At 43.1% G+C, this 23,530-nt stretch overlaps 1 protein-coding gene across 4 annotated transcripts in view; it reads right to left on the minus strand.

Moving 5' to 3' along the window:
• Positions 1-23,530, minus strand: part of PRICKLE2 (prickle planar cell polarity protein 2) — a 319,612-nt gene that overhangs the window by 57,038 nt on the left and 239,044 nt on the right. For all 4 annotated transcript variants that reach the window (XM_032867319.1, XM_032867321.1, XM_032867320.1 and 1 more), the window contains one exon: positions 98-211. In XM_032867319.1, coding sequence (XP_032723210.1) covers positions 98-211 — 114 coding nt within the window. The remainder of the gene's footprint in view (positions 1-97; positions 212-23,530) is intronic.

Raw genomic sequence — 23,530 nt, forward strand, 5'->3', positions numbered from 1 at the left:
CTCACTGATCACAGCATGCTGATTATGGAGAAGGTGAACAATTCACAGAACCTCCTAAAACAAGTCTTGCTAAGGCCCCCCGGGAGCTCCTCCTTACCTCATTGTCATGCGGCGGCAGCTGGTGTAGTAGCTGCTTGATTCGAAGCTTCTCTCCGGGGCTGTTGACATAGGGAACCTTCTCTTCTGGGAGACAGCTGTAGTACTGATGAACCTGTAGGATGCAAGCACATGGGTCACTGCCCATCCCCACTTCCCCCGGGAAGAGGATTCCGGCAGCAGGACACATTCGACTTCCTGTCGTTTCCACCCTCCTGCAACTTAACAGCATCTGCCTTTCTCACTGCAAGCAGACAAATTCATCCTTGAAGAAAGAGTGGAGCCAATCACCCATATCTTGGGGCTTTCCCCTGTCTTGCTAGGGAAAAATAAAGCTAGTACACTTTCCTAGAAAAAGAGAATTCGGCAGATAGGCGGGTGGGGGCGGGGGGACCCAGAGGGTAGAGTTTTGTCGGCAGGCTCCCCGCCCTGAGAGAGCCAGAGAGAGAGAGAGAGAGAGAGACAGAGAATGAGAGAGAGAGCAACTTTACCATTTTCTCTGTGAGTCTCCGGCATGCGCCGTGCCTCCCTAGCCAAAGGGATGTGTCAGTGCCTGCCTCACACTGAAGTCAGAGCCAGGCTCTGGCACTCGCTGAGCTGCTGGGTCCCTTGGCCTCCACCTACACTAAAAGCCCTCTAGGTTTTGAGTGCTCTGTAAGGACAGGTAGCAGTTTCCAACTGTCTGAAAAGAGAGTCACTACATCTGGGATACTGAGTACGTAATTACAAATGGTCATTGGCGGATATTTCTGCACATCCCAGAATGCTCCTGTTTACGGCTGTTAGGACATATTCTTGTCCTTTCTGGGGCTTATTCAGCTCTAACAAAGACTTGGGAAGGCATCTAATTTTGCCTAAGAGAAGAAAACAGACATTCTGTTATCCAGCTGTATGCAAAACTTGGGTCAGGAAAAACTGGCCAAAACAGAAGGTATGCTATTACACAGGAGGGGCAAAAAAAAAAAAAAAAAAAATCCCACAAGTTCAGATGACATCATGGAAAATTCTTTCCAACTATCTCTTAGCATCATGACCAGCTCTTGCGAAACAAGGCATTCATTCAACAAGACACAGAAGACAGAAGACTTGAGGCTCTAAATTCATTCTATTTGTTCCACTCCGCAAACTTGGTCTAATTCCCTTGAGTTGAGGGAGCCCTGGACATGAATACATGTTTGGGGAATTCTGGGGCAAAGAGCTATGAAAGCTCTGTCTACTTTTATCTCCAGAAAGGAGATCATAACTCTTAAAAGGTGGGAGGAGGGAAAGGCTTGGCAATGACAAGGCCTTCAGGAAGATGCAGAAGCCATCTTTGTTTTCGTAACACACGACTGTAACCATTCACCATCATGTGCATATTCCTGTCTCAAGCAAAGCCCGAAGGCAACCGTAAACAGACTGCTCATAGACTAGCTGGCTTTCTCAAGACAGGGCCAGGGCCATGCAACCCCTCCCTAGAGGCATCTGGTGGGGAACCGCATCCTGGGATGGGAAGGAAGGGCTCCAGGTTTTGAAAGCAGCCCACAGGTTACCAGCACTCTCTCTGAGAAGAAATGAAAGCCCAGATCGTGAGTTAGTTTGGGAGGAGGAGCTGGCCGTGGGCCCGTCAGAGACCAGCACCCCACTCTGTGCTCAGAGCGATCTATGCATCACACACCACAGCCTTAAGTAAGTGCAGGCAGAAAGCTAAGCCCTGTGTCTTGAGGAATGGGTCTCACACCCCAAGCTGAGAGACCGCTGGTAGCAAAGCCTTGCTGCAATGTCCCTTTGTCATTCTCACGCTAGTGACAGAACCTTAGGGACGGATGCTACTAAGAAAGGAAAATCACTGGAGTTGCTTGACAGGAGAGTCCAATCTGAGTACAATGGACCCTCTCCTGACTCGCCCTTCGGGACTCACACACCCCTCTTTGCCGCCCAGAGCATGGACATCCCTGAGAGCCCCTGTGACCTGGCACCTTGAGCCCAGTCTTTGCTGACACCGGCCAAGGCTGAGCCTGGTTGGAACCTTCCTTGCCCCTTGGGCAGCTGTTTGTGAACCCCCATTCACAGCTCTGTCACTTCCCATCTCTGTGTTCCTGAGTGAATTCTAGAACCTCTCAGAATCCTCATCGCAGGACTGCAATTCAACAAGGGTGAGGGCGAAGAACTTGGCCCTCCATAACAATAAGCAATATGAACACATAGTGGGGAGTCCATCATCTGGCCCGCAGGCTCCCAAGGGAACGATCCAGATTTTCCTGGCCTCTCTTCCATTTCGAGAGGCAGAGCCACACTACCAGCTTGCAGAGTGAGACCAAACCTGGAGGCCCCCAACTACCTTAATCAAGGAAAGAAGGTGGCAAGGGGGGAAAATGTTATTTAAGATAGTTTGATTTCAGAGGGGAAAAAAAAGGCAGATTCTTACATAGGTGTGGTGTTCTCTCAAGAAGCCCAACAGAACTGTAGGGTCTTAAGAGGAAATGGGACCAGCCACTGAAAAGTGACCGGTAAGGGATTCTCATCTCTCTATGTTCAGTGTCCTCTTATCTCTGCCTTAGTTTTCTTCTGCAGATTTGTCCCTTAGCTTCACAAAGTTTAAAGATTCCCACAGCACCTTAACTTACACAACCTCCCTTTGCATCCATCCTTGACTGACTCACTTGGCTCCGTTTTGAAGTCGCCAGAGAAGGACCCTGCTTACCCCAACTGGGGCAAGGTCCACACCTGCAGACTGGATTGGAGAAGTTCCATCCTGTTTTGAGACTGGAGATAAAGGCGTCCCAACATGTCAGGGCAGGGCAAAGCAGAGTCGGCTGTGACTGGAGACCTCTTTGGGACCGGGAGCTCAGTAAATACCCTGGCACCCTGAGGTCCGTCCTAAAGACTTGGAATTCTTACGTCAACAGAGGCAGTGACTACTCTTTAAGAACACAGCTCTATCTTTCCTGACTGGGTATCTTGTGTTGCCTTTTATAATTCAAGCCAACAGATCACTGCTGCAGAAAATACGTCCTTCTACCAGCATTCAGCAATTCCATGTATACACAATGTATTAAAAATAGCTCCTCAGGAGGCGGTCAACGGTTTGGTGGACGACTTAAAAACTTACCGAGTGAAATGCACCATTACGAAACCAAATCAGCCAATATTAAGTAACAACCTCCCCCCATCATCCGCACGTCACGTGGTAGGTGATCTGGCCTGCTCTGAGGATGGGGAATGAGTTGGTTCTTCACCACTTCTCTTAGTTCTTCCACCCCCTGGCTTCTGTGTCTCCTCCTGGTGTTCCAGAGCTTGGGAAGTCCAAGCTCTTCCTTGAGCAAAGGGATGGGAAGGATGGAGAAACTCCCCTCTCAAATTCCCAGTCTGGCTCTGGCAAGACAGAATTGCTGCATGTAGTTTCCTCTGGCATCCTCCAAAAGAAAACTACTGCGCGGCCCAAAACAAACCCACGGCAAACCACTGGTAAAGGGAAAATATTTAGTGTACTTTCTGGCACTACGGAAATTAAATTTGGCGCCACCCCTGAAAACCCTGCAGATTGCTCATTTTTTGTCCAACCATGTTTCTCTCACTAATTTTCACAAGCAAATAATCAAATTCAATAGGATTTTGTCAATGGTGACCATTAACGAGCACTATCTGCTATGCTGATCATTTTTTCCTCCTGTGTGTACTGAGTATCACTCTCCAAAAGCAGGACTTTGGAATGGGCTAGAAACTCCATTCCATTTATTTATCACTCAGGTAGAGGTGCCCTGTGCTACTTGCACCTTGGGTTGAGCTGTATGAGGTATGCTTCCTGCAAACAAAAGCATTTTGCACACAATCCACTGGCTCAGGAAAATGAGATAGCTGAAGGCCTTTATTTACAATGTCACTCCCCACAGCGAGGTTTGGCAAGAACTTCAGTCTGTGTCAGATGGATTGCAAGAGCTTTAGTCAGTGTGCAAATAAATCTACAAAGCGAGGCCTCACCCAGTTTGAAAGACTGCGTTTGTTAGAAGGAACTGCACATTTGACAGCATATCTGCCTGGGCAGAGATGGAAAGGAGGGAGTCAAATGACTCCCTGTTGGAGAGAAAGGTGTGCTAATTAAAAAAAAAAAAAAAAAAAAGTGCAAAGTACTTCATTAGAGCAGTGGTTCTCAAATTTTAGCTTGCATCAGAACCACGTGGATGGCTTCTTAAAACACATTTCTTTAATTCCACAGGACTGGGGTGGGGTCCAGTGGTTTGCATTTACGCTGCCTTCTCCTGTAATGCCTCTGCTGGGGTCCAGGGAGCACGTTCTGAGATCTGTAGAGTCGTGTGACTGTTTTCCCTCAACAGCCAACCCCGTGAGGTTGCCCGGTAGATGATGGTGATCCTGTGTTCTCCAGGAGATCCAGGAGGCCCAGGGGAGGGGAGGGGACTTGTTGACTCTCACTTAATTTGGCAGGTGTCTCCTGCCACACCTACAGACATGCTTAGGAAGGGGGAGTCCACCAGCTCCAGCAAGGATAAGAAATTCTAAGGGCAAAATGCTTCTCTTATTGGGTGGGACATTTTCCATATCAAAAGCACTTGTGTTCTTAAGAGTGGGAACCCAATAGAGAAGTCAGATTTCCCTGGTTGGTCTCAGATTCAGCTGTCCTTCACCCTCTCAGTGAAGGAAGGGATCAGTGAACGTATTTATTTACGGAATGGCTCTTAGGGCATACATGTTTTTATAGACAGTATCTCGTGAATCCACCCCATGCCCTGGAGGCTGCTACATTGTACTCATTAGACTGAGCATCGCATAACTAAAAAGGGGGAAAACATTTTTTGGACTTGGTTTCCTTATCCTTTCCTGTTTTTTTGGATTCTTGGCCTTCTTTATCAAGAAAAAAAGAGGGGCGTCTGGGTGGCTCAGAGGGTTAAGCCTCTGCCTTGGCTCAGGTCATGGTCTCAGGGTACTGGGATCGAGCCCCACATCGGGCTCTCTGCTGAGCGGGGAGCCTGCTTCCCCCTCGCTCACTGCCTGCCTCTCTGCCTACTTGTGATCTTTGTATGTCAAATAAATAAATAAAATCTTAAAAAAAAAAAAAAAGAAAAGAAAAGAAAAAAAGAGACTGGCAGATGGATGGGAAAGAACTGAAACACCGGATATAGCAGATTCCCAGTATGTATGACTGACCACATACATGATGGACGTTTTCCTTTGGTGTTCTCCAGAAAATAACCAACATATGGTCCAAAATGAACTGGCAAAAGGTGAAAAATGAGGTACTCCAAATGAAAGGTCTTTCTGCAACTCCATGGAATGATGCTACAAGAGAGTTGTGGTAGACATGGTTGCCTATCTACATCCCTTTTCCTTAATAAGAATGCCAAAATCTTACTTAAAGCATCAATATATACCCAGCTTAGAATAATATTTTTACAGCTCCCTAGTAGCTATGAGTGGACGTGCAATTAAATTCTGGCCAATGACATGTAGCATGTGACTCCTGGGAAAATTCTTTTAAAGGAGTCTGAGCAGTTAGCAAAAACACCCCTCCCCCATTCTCCCTTCTTACTGTTTCCTGTCTGGAATTAAAAACAATGGCTGGAGCTCCAGCAGCCATCCTGTACCATAACTTTCTTTATTGTACTATGGAACACCAAACCAGCTCTGGATTGCCTATCTCCAAACCTCTCTTACCAATGAGAGAAAGAAATGATTTCTTTATTCACAGTCTAAGGTACTAGGAACTGAATGCCATTCCTAAATGATATAGCAATGGTTCTCAAATGTTAGCAAACTGTAGAATCATTTGAGATCTTCATTAAACATTATCCCCATTTCCATTCTTCTGGGTCTGGGGCAGGGGGGGAAGCCCAGAATTCTATATTCTTAATCAACACCTCATACCACACCAGGAGAAACACTGATTTAAGAGGAAGGCAAACATGACTCCACAAGGTGAAGGTAAAAACTCCTGACGTATAATCTCCGATGTGGGCTGACGCATTTGAAAGGCTTTATAAAAGCTCATCTTAACCCAGAGACCAAGTGGAAGATGAGACCTTTATTTCACACTCTCCCACTCCTGCAGTTTGAGAAGCTTGGAACCTTGGTTAATCTACCTCAATTCAGGAAGGCAATATCTAGAATAAGCCCAAGGTCTCAGAAGGCAGATGTTATGGAGAAGGGAAAGATGCTGCCTGAATTTGTGGCACGTGGTGGTTTTTATGAAAAGCACACACTAGTTCTGAAATGGAGACCTGGAGAACAATCGGGAAGCATTACAGCTATAAGCAAGTGGTGATGGGCTGCTTTTAAGGGCCCACTTGTTTACTGTGCCCCCACTTGCCAGAATTTCATTACCCAAGCAAGAGGAGAAAAGTGGTGTTAAGTGGCATCTAAGAGGTAAAATTATACGAGGTTTGGCTCCTTTCCTTTTCTCCTGGAGACCCACATTATAATTTTAATTGGTTTACTCAGGAAGTAATGTAGGAAATAACAGTCCGATACCTAATGCTTAAACACTGACTCCACCATGCTTCGACTCCCATAGGGTTAGGATCAAAAATCAGAAATAAAAGCTCATATAGGGTATTTTCAGAGAAGAGTATTTCAAAGGCTTTTTTTTCTTTCTTTCTTTTTCGCTCGCACCCAATGTCTGATTCAACATTAAACCACGTCAGACGTAGGTTCAAAACATACCAAGAACCCAGTCACCCTCCCCAACCCTGTAGGACCATCTAGCCACAACTAAGTGCTCAGGGGAATTACAGACACGGTTGCTTCTGGACCCTGGCTTTCACCTTTATTCCCTGCAGGGGAGTCTCTATCCAACAGCAAGGACTACCCTATCTGAATATTAACCAGGTCATGACACTGCTCTTTTCGAAACCTTTCATGGTTCCCATTGCCCTCTGATTCAAAACCAAAGTCTTCCACTATACGATCAAGGTCATGCCTCCTCCTGGCCGATCATGTCACTTACTATATTCCTGTGGCTCAGTTCTGCTCCCAACATCCTCCTTGCCACTCCTCCCGCCTCAGGGCCTCTGCACTAGCCCTTCTCTTGGCCATGCACATTTTCTTCCCCAGATGTTTATGGGACGCCCATTCTCACTTCCTCTACTCTTTGCTCAAATGCCACCTCCTCAGAGAGGTCTTCCTCCCCAGAGAGGACGACATTAATAAATCAGCACCTTCACCCCTTACTCTTAAGGTGAGTGTGTGTGTGTCTGTGCAAACATGCGTGCTGTTGGCATCGAGTGGGCTGAGGGCAGGGATGTTGCCAAATGTCCCACCATGCAGAAGACAGCTTCCACGGTCCAGAATAACCTGGTTCCAAATGTCAATAGCACTAAAACTGGCAAACACTTAACCTGCTTTTCATCAAAGAACTTACCACTTGCTGGTGCATGCTCTACTCATTCATTGTCTCTCTCTTCCCTCTAGAGTGTGAATACCTGGGATTTTGTTGACTGTATACACCCCAGATGAGTGTCTCATACCTAACAGGTGCTCAACACATGTTTGCTGAGTGAATGCATGCTGTGTCCAAATCTCACCTTTCTGCCTCGCTGGTTTATGGGAGGATTTGGACAGATACATGGAGGAAGGAGAGAATATGTAGGTGAGATTTCCAGAGCAACCAGAGTAAAACTCACAGAGCTTTCCTTTCATCCCATCGAAGCACCTGCTTTGTCACTGAAGATTCCTGGTGTGGAGGGATGGAGGAGCAGCTAGAAAGATGAATGGAATAACTGACAAGGGACAAGGGACTGCTTCTTTAAGAGGAAGGGACAAGGAGCACCTGGGTCCCCAGGGATCAAGCCTGCTCAGCAGGGAGCCTGCTTCCCCCTCTCTCTCTGCCTGCCTCTCCCCCTACTTGTGATCTCTGTCAAATAAATAAATAAATAAAATCTTTTTTTTGAAAAAAGGAGGACGGGGCAAAACAACACCATTTGTATTTGAAGCTAGAGCATTTCTTCCAAGTTGAGTCAATTTTGTTCAAATTATAGAAAATGATCATATTAGGTCCTAAGGAGCTCCTGTAATCGCAAATCGTGTGAGGTGTTCTTTCTCTATGCCTCTTAGGTCCACATACTCTCTCCTTCCCAATCTTAAAGTTTTCAAAACTTTTTAATTTAGAATATTAGAATATTAAACCTCAATGTTTATTAGAAAGTACTTTCCATTTAGTTTGGATTGGATGTGGATTGGAAACCTGGCATTCACTGTATTCTGTCTAGAAGAAGAGGTCCCAGACATGAAAGAACTTGGAATTTGAACACTTCCCCTTCAAACTACAATTACATCAAGTCTCCCTTACCCCAATTTTGTCAAAACTGCTCTTTGCACAATGTCTACACATTTGCATACATGCCCTGCTAAGAATTCCTCAACAGTTGCTTACTTTATTTGGTAACAGTTTCAATATTGCCTTTAGACAAAATATACACATACATATGTATGGAAAAAGCAGGAGGGTAGTTTCCTATAGTGGTTGAGTGTTTGGACTCTGGAATCCCATTGTTTGGGTCTGAATATTGGATTGAAAACTTACCATCTGTACATAGTTGGGCAAGTTACTCTACATCTCTTGTCAGTATCTTCATCTGTAAAATGTGGACAATAACATTCACCTTAAAGCATTGCCACGAGGCTCAAATGGGATAATGCCACTAGTACAGAGGCAGGCACATAGCGAAGGCTCTGTTTTCCAGCTTTGAAGAAATCAAATGCATAAGTCATAAATGTCTAGGTCATGGACGGACCTGTGCCCGTCTGTTCACATGCTAAAGCCCTAACCCCAAAAGTGATTGTATTTGGAGACACAGCCTTTAAAGAGAGGATTACATTTAAATGAGGTCAGAAGGGTAGGGCTGTAACCAGAAAGAAATGATGTCCTTAGAAGATGAGGAGGCACCAGGAGCGTGCACGCACAGAAAAAAAGCCCCGTGAAGACATACACAGAGGGCAGTCATCTGCAGGCTAAGAACAGAGGTCTTACCAGAAACCAACCCTGCTGGGTCCTAGATCTTGGACTTCTTGCCTACAGGACTGTGATGGAAGCAAATCTGCTGTTGACACCACCCAGGCTGTAGTGTTCTATTATGGCAGCCTGAGCACACTGGACAATGCAGTCTTCTATATGCAAGAAACCGTTCAGGGCTAGTGGGGAAAGGACACGCATACAAATAAGAAATGATGCCTGGATGAAGGTTATATTTGAGTATAGTATGTAAGACAAGGATGCAAGTGGCCACAATGTGAAGTTAAAATAATGCAAGAGCCATCCGAGGCAGACCAAACACTACAAAGTTTCAAAGAACAACAGATTAGATCCCTAAATGTGTACATCTGCCCATTTCTATGGTGGAAAACAATCCCGCTAAGGATAATTTCTAACTACCCATGGGACGTCACTGGATGTGGGACTGGAAGAGACACAGAGCAGCGTTCATTACATGGCATTGCCACCCCACGGATGTAACAGATGAAATAAACCCAAGAGCACAGACAACAGGGAAACACAGGAAAATAATCATGAAGGGATGAGTCCTGAGTACTTATCACCTCTGTTTTTAATATAAGTTTATACAATTAAGCTTTAAAAATGGCTGAATGAGCACTGGGTGTTATATGCAACTAATGAATCATTGAACATTGTATCAAAAACTAATGATGTGGGGCGCCTGGGTGGCTCAGTGGGTTAAGCCTCTGCCTTTGGCTCATGTCGTGATCTCAGGGTCCTGGGATCCAGCCCCGCATCGGGCTCTCTGCTTAGCAGGGAGCCTGCTTCCCTCTCTCTCTCTGCCTGCCTCTCTGCCTACTTGTGATCTCTGCCTGTCAAATAAATAAATAAAATCTTAAAAAAACAAACAAACTAATGATGTGTTATATGTTGGCTATTTGAATTTTTAAAAAGTTGCATTCTCAAAAAAAAAAAAAAAAGGGAGAAAATTGAATTTAACAACTGGCTTACAGAATTCCTGAAAACTGACCAACGGGATCTTCGGCCAATTCCAGCACACCACTGTCAGAAACTTCCATGGTCAGTTCTTTGGCAAACTCTCTTTAAGAAGGGAAAAACAGTAGAAGGCCTGTAAATACCTAAAAACTACTTTAAAGGGCAGGAAGACAACCATCCAGCTCTGACTCTGTCTTTGATGGTTCTGGAAAATAGCACATTTCACCAAGTCATCTACTTTCGCTGATACATTCTTCAAAATATTTGCACATCTCCCTCTGCGAGTCCTTTCCATATTCCTTCCATCTGTGGGCCACATACTTTGCCCTTTCTTTATCCATCTTTTCCTTTGCTCCCTTCTTGTTTCCTTCTTAAACCCCTGGGCAAAATCCAGAGGCAAAGAACATTTAAAAATAGTCATGTATATACTGGCATGCGTCTGATTTTCTCTTCTAATGTTAAAAAGGATGTGAGTCAAACATATTGTGGGTATCCACAAAAAGAAAAACAGCAAAAACCCCACCTGAAACCTTAATAAAACTCTACTCTTTTTAAGCTAGCCTGGGAATGGCCAATGGTGTTCTAGTAGGTCATCGATTCTTACTTTAAAAAAAAAATGATGAAGAAAGATTCTCCATTTCTGGGAGAGCCACTCAAACCTCAACTATATTACTATTTGTCTACAGTACAGAAGAGAGGAACTGCATTTGATATTTAATGAGTCTTTTTTTTTTTTAAGATTTTATTTATTTATTTGACAGACAGAGATCAGGCAGAGAGGCAGACAGAGAGAGCGAAGGGGAAAGCAGGCTCCCAGCTGAGCAGAGAGCCCAATGTGGGGCTCGATCCCAGGACCTTGAGATCATGGCCTGAGCCAAAGGCAGAGGCTTAACCCACTGCGTCACCCAGGCACCCCTAATGTTTGAGCCTCGACTATGACAGATGCTAAGTCTGCAACTGCAACCAAGTTATCTAAATTGTCTGGGCTTCTGTGTTTTCATTTCTAAGAGTAGGGTAATTGTACTCATCTCTCAGGGGTGTGAGGATTAAAGATGATGACAGAATGAAAATATACTGTTAACTGTAAGGCCGTATATAATTTTCAGGTGAGTATTACTACTGAAAATAAAAACAGTGGAGATAAGAATTGCATTACAATTCTAACTGCATTAGAATTGGGCAGCTAGTAATAACAACCTAAGTATAGTGGTCTAGGGCCAATATGGCATTTCTAAAAACCATCAAACATCTGGGTTCCATCTCTCTGTACCACCATCCTAACTGTGGCATCTATTCTCCAAATCACAAAATAGCTGCTGGAGCTCCAGCTATCATATTCACATTCCAGGCAAGAAGATGGGGAAGGTCAAGGGGAAAACTACCTATCTCCCAGTTGGATCAATAAAATTTAAAGAGATTTCCTAGAAGTAACTATTCAACGTCTATTTATAACTTTTGCCTAGACCTAGCTCCAAGAGAAGCTAGGAAATAACACCTCTAGTTAAACAACTGCTGTTTAGAATAAATAAGTAAGAAAGTTAGTAAGAAAGGAGGAGCCTTATATTGGATAGACATGTAGCAATTGTGTCCCAATAAATATATCAGTTTTGGGTTACCTCTTCCCTAGGTGGACTCCTAAGGAGTTTCCTGTATGGCATTTTCCCTGTGTGTTACTGTTTCTGATTCTATACTTCACATAATTAATCCATTTTCCTCCTCTATTATAAGTACAGATTTACAAGGTCACGTAAAATCATTTTGAAGAAAATTTAGAAAGCAGCAATAGGAGGAATCCTAGAACAAATTCAACTTTTTAACTACCCAAAGTGATGTATAAGGACACAAGCTATAATTCTAGTAAGAATTCTTCCTTAAATAGGGGATTGGTGATCATGGGATGCTATTAGAAATCCATGTTTATTGTTGGAAACCCCAAGTTGGTTGGGGTGCCTGGGTGGTTCACTCAGTTAAGCATCGGGCTCTTGATTTCAGCTCAGGTCATGATCTCAGGGATGAGCCCTGCGAGGCGAGGACAAGTCTCCTCCCCACTTCACACACACTGCATGTGCATGCTTTCTCTCTCTCTCAAAAAAACAAAAACAAAAACAAAAGAAAAACAGGTTGGTGATATTTATTTGCAATTGGTTTATTTAAGGCAGTTTCATTTCTGCCCATTAAATGACAGTTGTGAACCCATGAAAAAGTATGAGAACTAAGGGGCTGCATCCATATTATTGAATAAATGTTTCTGACCACCACGGCTACCTTCAGCCTGAGTTCCACTGCCTGTTAAGTTTCATTAAGTTTCAAATGTATCATGCATACAATGGCAAGAACTGAGTCCTCCCTGCTCTGAGAGGCCAAAAGATCAGAGGAGGTAATACCCTAGTCTCCGGTTCAACATTAGATGTGACCATACAACTCTAAATGTCCTAGACTATACTATTGTGGAGAAACAGATGGGAAAGAAGGTTTCGTGAGGATGAGCTAGGTTATGCCACTGTAACAAACAATAACAAAATATCAGTGGCTTTGCACCACAGTCATTTTTTTTTTAAGATTATATTTATTTATTTGACACAGAGAGAGAGATCACAAGTAGGCAGAGAGGCAGGCAGAGAGAGAGGGGGGAGGCAGGCCCCCCCCCCGCTGAGTAGAGAGCCCGATGTGGGGCTCAGTCCCAGGACCCCAGAATCATGACCTGAGCTGAAGGCAGAGGTTTTACCCACTGAGCCACCCGGGCACCCTGCACCACAGTCATTTTTTAATTAAAATAAAAAATTTTTTAACATTCTTATTGTGGTAAAGCCTATAAAAGATTTGCCATTTTAATTATTTTATTTTGTTGTTGTTGTTGTTGTTGTTTTTAAGTAGGCTCCCTGCCTAGATATTTCATCTAAGGGCAATCATACAATATTTTTCTTTTCTGGCTTATTTTGCTTAGCATAATTTTCTCAAGGTTCATTTGTGTTGTAGTGTCTATCAAAATAGCTTCTTGGGGCACCTGGGTGGCTCAGTGGGTTAAGCCTCTGCCTTCAGCTCGGATCATGATCACAGGGTCCTGGGATCGAGCCCCATATGGGTTTCTCAGCTCAGCAGGGAGCCTGCTTCCCCTCTCTCTCTGCCTGCCTCTCTGCTTACTTGTGATCTCTCGCTCTGTCAAACAAATAAATAAATAAAATCTTAGGGGGAAAAAAAAAAAGAGGCCCTCCTTTCTAAAAAAAAAAAAAAAAAAGCAGCTTCTTTCTTATGGCTGAATACTATTCCATTGCATGAATATTCCACATTTTGTTTATCTATTCAACTGTTGATAGAACTTGGGTTGTTTTCACCTTTTGACTACTGGGACTAATACTTCAATGTGTACTTGTATGGTGTACAAATATCTGTTTGAATCTCTGCTTCCAGTTGTTTGAGTGTATCCCTAAGAGTGGTATATACTGTTAGATCATATGTTTAATTTTTTTTTTTTTTTTTTGAGGACTTCAAACTGTTTTCCACAGTGCTCATAGCATTTGCCATTTCCACTGGCAGTGTACATGGACAAGGGCTCCAAATGCTTCACATCCTCACTCACACCTGCTATTTCCCTTTTTCAAAAATGATAGCCATCCTAGTTGGTGTGAAATGGTATCTCACTGGGGTTTTGATTTGCATTTCCCTAATGAATAATGATGTTGAGCATCTTTCCACTTCCTTATTGGCCAATTGTTGATCTTCTTTGGAAAAGTCTCTATTCAAGTTCTTTGGCTATTTTTTAAATGTGTTTTTTTTTTTTTTAATATATTGTTGTTGAGTTAAAGGAGCTCTTTATATATGCTGTATATAAAAGCCTTATCCACACCAGTTTTATTTCTCACTTACACTGTATCTCTGAGTGAGCAGAGACCCAGGTAATTGCGGCTCTATATTAATATGTACCTCCACGATGATGACAGCAGAGAAAACAAAAGTCTGGAGCTCAATTAAATGCTTTTTTTTCTGAATGTGAAGCAGGCAACTTCTGCATATATTTCATTGGTTAAAGCAAGTCATGTGGTCACGTGTAATTTTCATGTGCCTGGAAGAAGCAGGAGTCAATCATTTGTGAGCAGCACTAATACCCACTCTAGCAGAAGAGGAATGCAGTGGTGTGTGAACAATACACTACCCGTGGAAAGGAAAGTATAGTCAATTCTTGTTATTCGTGGTCATTATAGTCTATAAAGTAATGGCAGTCATCAGAGGAGTAAATAATAAACCATTGCTCCTAGGGGAAATATAGGACTAGGTTCCTGCCAGCCTCTGGTCACATTTTTGTCAGTGGATCAATATGAGACCTTGTTTTAATTACACATATACAGTTGATTCACAAACGCTGAATTCATGGTTGACAGCACTATAACACACGCTGAGTGAAGATCTGTTATTACCCACTGAACACATATCCTCCATGAGACTTCTCACAGGATTCTTGCCCTAAGGAACATTAGAGAGCACTTACGCGCTGAGCTTGAGAGGCAACTCAAACAGTGAAACCAACAAATGCAAAACATGTACAGCTAAACAGATGACAAAAAGCACGCTTCTTTATTTAATGAGAGCGGAAGCATTGCCTTGTTCACATAAATGGCAACGTGCATGTTGGATGATTCAATTTTTTCACCCCTCTGCACATGTCTAGGAATAACTGCAAACATGCTCTGGGTACTGATTTGGGGGTTACAATCAAATTTTGGTAACTAGGCAAATTTGCAAATACTCTGTGAATAAGGGGGATCAACCAGATTCTAATCTATTGGAGCTGTTCAGGAGTAAGGAAGGGGCTTACCCAGGATTCCAACTTAGGTCTGACTTTAAAGCTCACTCTCTTTCCACTTCACCACACTGTCTTCATAAGCCAGTCACAGGATTACACTCTGCCATAAGTATTTGATGAACAAATGGCCAATGCAGTCACAGTTCATTCTTCAAGCTTGAGATTCCTGCTAAAGCCTTGGGCAATGAACAGGCTAGAGTGGCTGCCTAATCATGAAAACCAGATGGACCCAAGGGAACTCCAAAGAAGGTGGACATCAACGGAGTTACGCAGTAATGTGCATGCTTTGAATGTTACGTGATAAGGATCATGTGAACTGACTCGGGCTTGACAAGGTTTTTTCTTTGAGGTCTACGCAAGAGAAGATAATGTGCTGAAGTTTATCCCCAACAAAGACCATGTGGTCCTTGAAACGACTGCTCCAATTCACGAGAGTACATTTTTAAATTTTATCAGTTTATTATTATTTTACGTACTTATTTTGTGATAAAACACATATAATATAAAACTTAACCACTTTAACCATTTTTAAGTGGCATTAAGTACATTGTTGGGCAATCATCACCACCATCCCTTTCCAGAACTTTTTCATCTTTCTAAACTAAAATTCCATACCTATGAAATACTAACTCCCCAATTCCTGCCCTCCCACCCCCGCACAACCATCATTCTCTTTTCTGTCTCTATGAAGTTGACTACTTGAGGGCAATTTTTATTACATGCTGAGACCAAATGTTCTTCTCCAGTAACATTTCTCTGAAATTCTGGTGAAAATCAGTGGAGGAAAAAATGAGTCAGATAATATATCTATGCTTACCTTTAAGTCTTTTTATAAGAAACTTTCCTTCTGTTTTTAATAAGACAATTAAAGGTTCCACCTGGGACACCTGTCCCAGCCATCAGTATCTATAACAAATGAGAGGATGTGGGAACTCAGCCACTCAGAGAGAAGACCCATGAGATAAATAGCCACTGATAATTGGGCAAGTTATTTCTCCTGACTTTTCAGCCTCAGGGCATTGACTTAACATTTCATAGATCACAGAAATTCCATTATGTAGCACCTCTTCCTCACTCAAGACAGTCTCCTTGTTATTCTAGAAGTGGCGTGAGAAGAATCAAAAGTGTTAGCCAATAATTGCAAGAAAAGAGAATACAGTATCAACTAGGTTCAGACCCAGACAGACAGTTCTAGCAAGTACTCTTCAGGATCTTGACATTCCTTATAATCTAGTGTAAAAACAATGCTCATCCATGTGTCACCACAATGTCACGCAAAAAACAGATACCGTTACATGCTTGGCCAAGAACAGCGTCCAGTTGTAGTAGTATCCTGCAGTCTTGGTCTTCTGTCATAATTACAACATCTTCCCTTGTTGTCTATAGCAATCTTTACTCTTGTTTTAGTTTACTGAACTTTCCTCTAAAAACTTTTTTTGGAAATCAGTAGAAAATGGATGAAAAAGAAAAGCAAAACCTTAATTTTACTCATATATATTTTAGAAACCAGAGCTATAAAAATGGGGGCCTTCTAAATCTGCTCTTATCTATGTTAAGAAAAGGGAATAAAGATGTAAAATAGGCATGAAATTGATCTCAACGTTATTAGTATTGATACGATTTTGGTTTTAAATTGTTTTACTTACACTTGACCAAATATGCATGCAATCGAGGTGGCTGGAAAGCATAATGACATGCAGGCTTTTCAAGATGGGAGGGAAAAATCTGTCATGAGTAACCTAAGAAATGGTACTGAAAGGACATCACAGAAGTTCACTGTCAGAATCAGGAAGAGGATGGAAACACTGATACTTGTTTAAAATGAATGACATGTGAACACTGTGAGTTTGAAGGCAGCTCAGGGTATGTGAACAGTGGCGAGCGATCCAGTGTGGTTGGATGTTAGGAAACAGTGAGCCACCCCTACAAAAACGGGAATATATTCCACGGCTTTCCAAGAGTAAAGGAAAATGAAGGAAAATTCTATTAAAAAACAGAAGTCCAGGGGCGCCTGGGTGGCTCAGTGGGTTAAAGCCTCTGCCTTCGGCTTGTCATGATCCTGGGGTCCTGGGATCGAGCCCTGCATCGGGCCCCCTGCTCAGCAGGAAGTCTGCTTCTCCCTCTCCCACTCCGCTGCCTGTGTTCCTGCTTTCGTTCTCTCTCTCTCTCTCTCTCTGTCAAATAAATAAATAAATAAATAAATAAAATCTTAAAAAAAAAAAAAGTCAAGAAAAGAGAAAAAAGCAGAGGGAAAAAAGATGGCAAACACAAAACAACAAAAGATGGTACTAATAATTATCTAAGTTATCATAACAAATGTAAATATATTATATCTATCAATTAAAATATTATCAGTTTGGATTAAAAAGAAAAATGCATTACTCATCATATGCTGCTTGCTTAAAACAAACCCATAAGAAAAGGTTGAAATAAAGGAATGAAAAAGCACAGTCCTGCAATTATTCATTCACCAAAAGAAGGTAGTGTGCAATGTTACTACTACACAAACCAGAATTTAAACCAACAGAACTAGTAGTGACAAAAAGGGATGTTCCATGGTTATTTCTAATTAATTAGAAATTAACTAATCCTTGGTCATTTCAAAATTATTAGTGATACGATTTGTTGATCACTTTGTAATAACCACTGGTCTACTATTTATGTTTCAGGAAAATATTATTAATGCAGCATTCATAGGCTTTTTAAAAACTATAAAAATGGTTTTTGTGGTAAAATAAATCAAATGCAAAAAATACTAAAAAGGGATGCTACAAAATAATAAAAGGAAACATCTAGAAAAATATCGTGTAACCATGAATTTGCAGGCACCCAAAATAGAGCTTCAAAACACATAAAATGATAACAGAAATACAAGGATAAGCAAACCCATAAATACAATGAGGGATTTTAAGATGCCTCTCTCAGTCTTTGAAAGATCAAAAAGGCGAAAAATTATGAAGGCAATAGAGAATATTATATCAACAGTAATTACTGCTCACTAACTCTATCTATCATGCTTTTTTCTTTTTTTTTTTTTAAGATTATTTATTTATTTATTTGACAGACAGAGATCATAAGTAGCCAGAGAGGCAGACAGAGAGAGAGGGGGAAGCAGGCTACCTGCTGAGCCCGATGTGGGGCTCGATCCCAGGACCCTGAGATCATGACCTGAGCTGAAGGCAGAGGCTTAACCCACCGACCCACCCAGGCGCCCTATCATGCTTTTTTCTAATAACCTGAAAACATTACCTTCCTTATTCTTACTTTATATTGGGAAGAAAGATTTAATATCCTTATTTTCTAAATGAGAAACGGACGCTACACGGTGCTAAGAAACTTGGTCAAGATCACTTAGAGATCCTACTGTCCGACACTGAATTTCCTGAATCATAACTTTTTCTGGCCTTAAATGCCACTTTTTCTGTCTATCTGTCTGATCTACAGTCCTTATATATTTTCCCTGATGTTGTAGGGGGAAGAGTGGTCAAATAGATAAATTCTGCTCCTTAAATTCTGGTTGTATGTGGCAACGTGCAAATCATACACTTTCACTCAGACTGCATTCTTAAGCATTAAACGCATGGTTTATGTTCCAGTAATTTCTGTGGTCTCTACAGTTCTTGAGTCTGTCCACGCTCTTCCCCCATTCCCTAGACTACCACTTCAGACTGAGATCTGTTTTGTTATCGCAGATAAGCCTTTCCAAAGAAAGTGTTTTCACACCACCAGTTGGACTTTCCAACTGGTAATTCTATCTAATGCTTCTTGAAATGCCACGTACTGTAATAGTTGCCCTATAAGGCAGGAACCATTACACCTCATTTTATAAAGGAGGAAAAATGACTTCACCAAGGTTAAATAAGTTGCTCCAATCATAGATATAGACAGAGAGTAGCAGACATGGATCAGGATCCTGGTGTGTCTGACACCACAGCTATGGCTTTTAATCCTGGTGCTTGGGAAAGACCACCCACAGACCCTATTTCAGCAGAGCTGTTTCTTAGGTAATTTTCATCATCCAGATGAATTCTTGATTATCCACATAGCAATGGGGTCCAGGAGAAGAGAGATGCTTCAAAATCATGCACAACTCAGCGTCAAATTTATCCACATAGGTCCGAACCTCTCCTCAAACATGAAAAGAATTGCCAAGTGCTTAGGAAAATTAGTTGGTTGGTATTTCAGCTCCTTCCCCTGCCTACCTCTCTGTCCAAGGCTATGACGCTTGCAATGATTTGTTAAATGTAAAAGATGAAGGAGAAAATAGAAAAGGGCATGAACTATCACCATCTTGACCATCAAAACTGGAAGAAAAAAAAAAAATTTTCCCTCCTTTCTGCTACGAATCACTCAATGTCAGTGAAGATGGGAATTCCACGTCCTGTAATATCCTTTGGCAAGGGTCAGACAATAGATTTCCCAAAACCCCAGGACTGCAGGGAAGTAAGAAATAAAATCATCAATAAGCTAGGCTAGTTAGGGTTTATAGTCCCTTCTATGTTGCTGTTAGACTTTTTGGTATCTTTACAGAAATTATACAAATACCCTTCCCAACCACAAATTAGAAAAAGCCCCCAATCTCTTAAGATAAAGTCTTACATCATACAGTAAAAGGTATGCCTCCTTTTGGGAATCATCAGAGCACAGGTGACTATCAGCCTCCAATCACCCCCCTGGCTGGGAAACTTTGTGCAGTGCACAAACTATACAACTGTTTGTGGCAGCCCTGATACCCTATCCAGTGAGAGCTTATGAATTTATCCAGTTCATGCAGGAAATTCAGGTTCAGAAATTGCCTGAATAATTAGCTTCTCTTAGCAAGATCTGATCACCAAGTTTTATTCATCCAGAGCAATAACAACTACCACCACTACTGAGTGCCAACTACGTATTAAGCACTGTCCTAGAGAATTTACAGAGATGATGAAATGAACCAGTCTGTGGAACTGATTTTTCAGGGCTATCCCTCTGGATGTTGATGAGTTTCTGTCCCCAATCTCCTTTTTATTGTGCATAATTAATACTAAGCAAATTCCTTCTGACAGTACTTGGCCAAAATGTTCTGTTAATTCCTGAGGCAACCACAGAACCTTAGGAAGAACCCACCACTGGCATGAGAAGATGCTTTCCTTCCTTTTTGCTAAAGAGCAGTTCATTCATTCAGTCACTAGATTGAGATAATTGAAATACAATAAGTTGCACATATTCAAAGTATCTATCCTGATAAATGTTGATATATATATATATATATATATATACATATATAGCCACAAAACCATCAGTATAATCAAGATAAAGAAAAAAAAAACCCTATTACTCTCAGAAGCTTCCTCTTCCCTTTTGCCATTCCTCCTTCTCATTCTCCCACCCCTCCTATCTGCAAGTAACCACTGATCTGCTTTCTGTCACTATAGCTTAAAGCTCCTAGAGTTTCATATAAATGGAATCATACAGTACATAATTTTTTGGTCTGATTTCTTTCACTCAGAATAATGAATGATTTTTCGATTCCGTCAGGCTGTTACACATCTCAAGAGTCCATTCTTTTTTACTGCAGAATAGCATTCTACTCTACGGATACAGCACACTTTGTTTACCACTTACCTGCTGATGGACATGGGATTTATTTCGGATTTTTCACTATTAAAAAGAAAGCCCTATGTTTAAGGTATGGTCTCATCTAATCCTTACAACCATGCTATAGTTAGATAATGAGATTCTCATTTTTCAGATGATGAAAGGCAAGATCAGGAAGGTGGAGGAACGTGGTCCATGTTTGGAAGCGACACAACTAGGATTTGAACACAAAGCCAGTGAGTGTCCAAGCTCATGCTCTGGAACATTCTGAGCTGTCAAGAACAAGTACGTCAAAGACAGAAGCCACAGGAGAGCAGCACAGAGCCTGAAGTCTCGGTGGATCTTCCCCAGGGAGAGTTGTCTCCCTCTGCCTGTAAATGAGTCTGTGTCACACAGAGCAGAATCTGCAGGCAGGGGCTGGGACACACCCGTTCTACACCGGACTCCGGACTCCGACGACAGCCACACCGAATCACATCTGGACTGACGGCCCGCAGGTAATGATGACTTAATAAATAACGGTCAAACGAATAAATGGCTGTGTGCAAAGTGAATGAATGAATGTACAGAGACCCGGACGGATGGGTGGGGATCAGTTACTAAATGACCTGATAGCAGATTCATCTGACCAGCCCATGAAACTACTCAAAATATCTCACGAGTCAGAAGGCACAGATCATCCCGAGAGTAAATCAACCATCACAGCAGCTCACAGTGCAGGCCACTGGCCGCTCAGTCCACAGAAAGGGCAGGCAGCTGTGTGCTGAGGCAGGAAGTCCAAGTCCTGAGTCCCACTCAGCCACCCGGAGGATCCCAGAAAGCATTTACTATGCAGGCGGGGGCCATCCATCTTGAAAGCTAGAAACCCTGATGGCAGCTCTCCTTTCTGGTGTTTGCAGATGAGTCTAGGTTTCTCTAGGCATCACACTCTGCACACAAGCCTTGACAAGGCCCTGCTCGTGGAACCTGGCTGCCAGGCTGCTGAAGTGATCGGCAGAGGCCCTGAAGCCTGCACGCAGCTTCTAGTCCCATCTCTGACAGCTCCGCTGAGAACAAGTTCATTAACGGGCAGTTTTATAGAAGAGTGCACATAGGCATAGTTCCCACTGCCGCGTGATGATGTCAGTGCATTTCTGGAGCCAAGATCAACACGGCATCCATCGTTCACGTGACTGGTTTCCCGAAACCGTGCGGGAGATCTCTTCCGGGGCCTCCTTCTACCTCCCTTCCCCACTCATCTCTTACACCACACTGAGAGCCCTGGGATGGGTGACAGGGAAGGTGAACACGGGAGAGGCCGCTTAGAAGAAATTTAATCCAATCCAGTTGGGGAGCCATGCGTCTCACTGCAGCCATGAAATTCCATTCTGAGCTCAGCATGTGCTGATGGAATAATGAAATGAAGACGGTAGGGTGAATGGCTGGTGCGTCTAATGATGGTGTTTGTGGGGTTTTTAGAGGGGTGATTTGATTGTACGTTCCCTTAAGAACCAGAACCACCCAGCAGGCCTACAGAGATGAACCACGTCTCTGCCTTCCCCCAGATCTGCCAGTCTCTGCCCCTCTTGGTATAAACAGCTTCACACATTATAAAGAACGAACTGTCCATCGCCTGACAGCGAATGGCAAAACTGGTTGCTGGCACCGTGGATCCAGGTGCCACAGGGGTGAGTCACAGCGGTAAAACTCATGCTTCTACAATAACAGGGACCAGAGCATTTTCTGAACGAAAAGGGCCAAGGAGAACGTGAAGGAACAGGAGCAGTGAAGGGATTTTGAAAAGCATCCCCAATTCTCCTTTAACAGACAGCCTTGTACTCGGGCCATATTCAAGAGAGGTCGGCCAAGGGCAAGATGCTGGAGGTGGAAGCAGATAGCTTCTGGGGCTCATCCCCCATTATTACCCACAGGCAACTCTGCTGCAGTGTCTTGAAGACCCAAACAGTGACCGTGGTGATGACAGCAGTCACGGTCGGATGAGGACCGCCTATGGGTCTGCATCTCCCAGGCTCTTTGGGGAGAAATTCAGTTCGTCTTCTCAGTGACTCCAGACCTGGGCACGAGCCTCTGCATTTTTCAGACAAAACTGAGTGAAGCTCAGGTCACAGACCTAATAACTGGTAGAGCCAAGATTTGTCATTTCTAACATTGGTTTAGAGCAGCAGTTCTCCAACTTTGGCATGTTTAAGAAACACCTGAAGTCCCTGTCCAAAAAGAATGCTGGGCCCACCTTCAGGGTTCTGGTTCAGTAGGTCTGGGACAGAGCCCGGAAATCTTCATTTGTCAACAGGTTCCCAGGTAGTACTCATGCTGCTGGTAGGGGAACCCATTCTTTGAAAACCATTGGACTAGGCTGACAAAATATCAAACCATCATTCTGCAGAACAACTGAACTCAAATGTCATCTCCTTGGAGAGGTTCTCCCTGGCCACCCCATCTAAAGTAGCTTCTCTAAATCAGGTAGCAGCAAGCTCTGGCCTTTCAGTCAAATACTGACTAAGGCCCACTGACTGTTCTTGTAAATAAAGTTTTATTGTCACCTGGCCATGCCCATTCATCTATGACATCATGCCTTCCCACGACATCATCAGAGTTGGGTGAACAACATCAGAGTTGGGTATTTGCAACAGAGATTACATGCCTCCCAAGGCCTAATATTTACTACACTGTTCTTCACAGGAAAAGTATATCTTCTCTGGCTCTAAATCATATCCCCCATTTTTTACTGCTTTTCCAGCACACATCATTTTCTGCAAGTGTCTCGTTCACTTGTACAAACTGCTAATTTGTCCGCAGCCTCTACAATGATGTCAGCTCTAGAAGGGAAGGGAGACTTGTGTGTTCACGGCTGTCCCTCGGTGCCCAGCACAGAGTTGGCATCCCATAATATCTGCCCGGTGAATGAGTATCGCGGTCAGGGGCCCAGGTCTGCGACACTGCACAGGAGCATGAGGACCCGTGCAGGAGGGAGAGGCAACGTGGTTCTCACCATGGGGGCTGTCAGCCAGGATGACTCTCCTCAGTGAGGAGAGCCAGAGATAAACAGAGATTGTGGATGGGGGAAAATCAGCCTCTGAAGTTTCCTGCTTCCTGCAGTGATGGGGAAACAGGAGGTGAGGAAAAGAGGAATCCCTTAGTCA

This window comes from Lontra canadensis, unplaced genomic scaffold, assembly GCF_010015895.1.
Source record: "Lontra canadensis isolate GAN:19392208 unplaced genomic scaffold, GSC_riverotter_1.0 scaffold34, whole genome shotgun sequence".
NCBI classification, from domain to species: Eukaryota; Metazoa; Chordata; class Mammalia; order Carnivora; family Mustelidae; genus Lontra; species Lontra canadensis.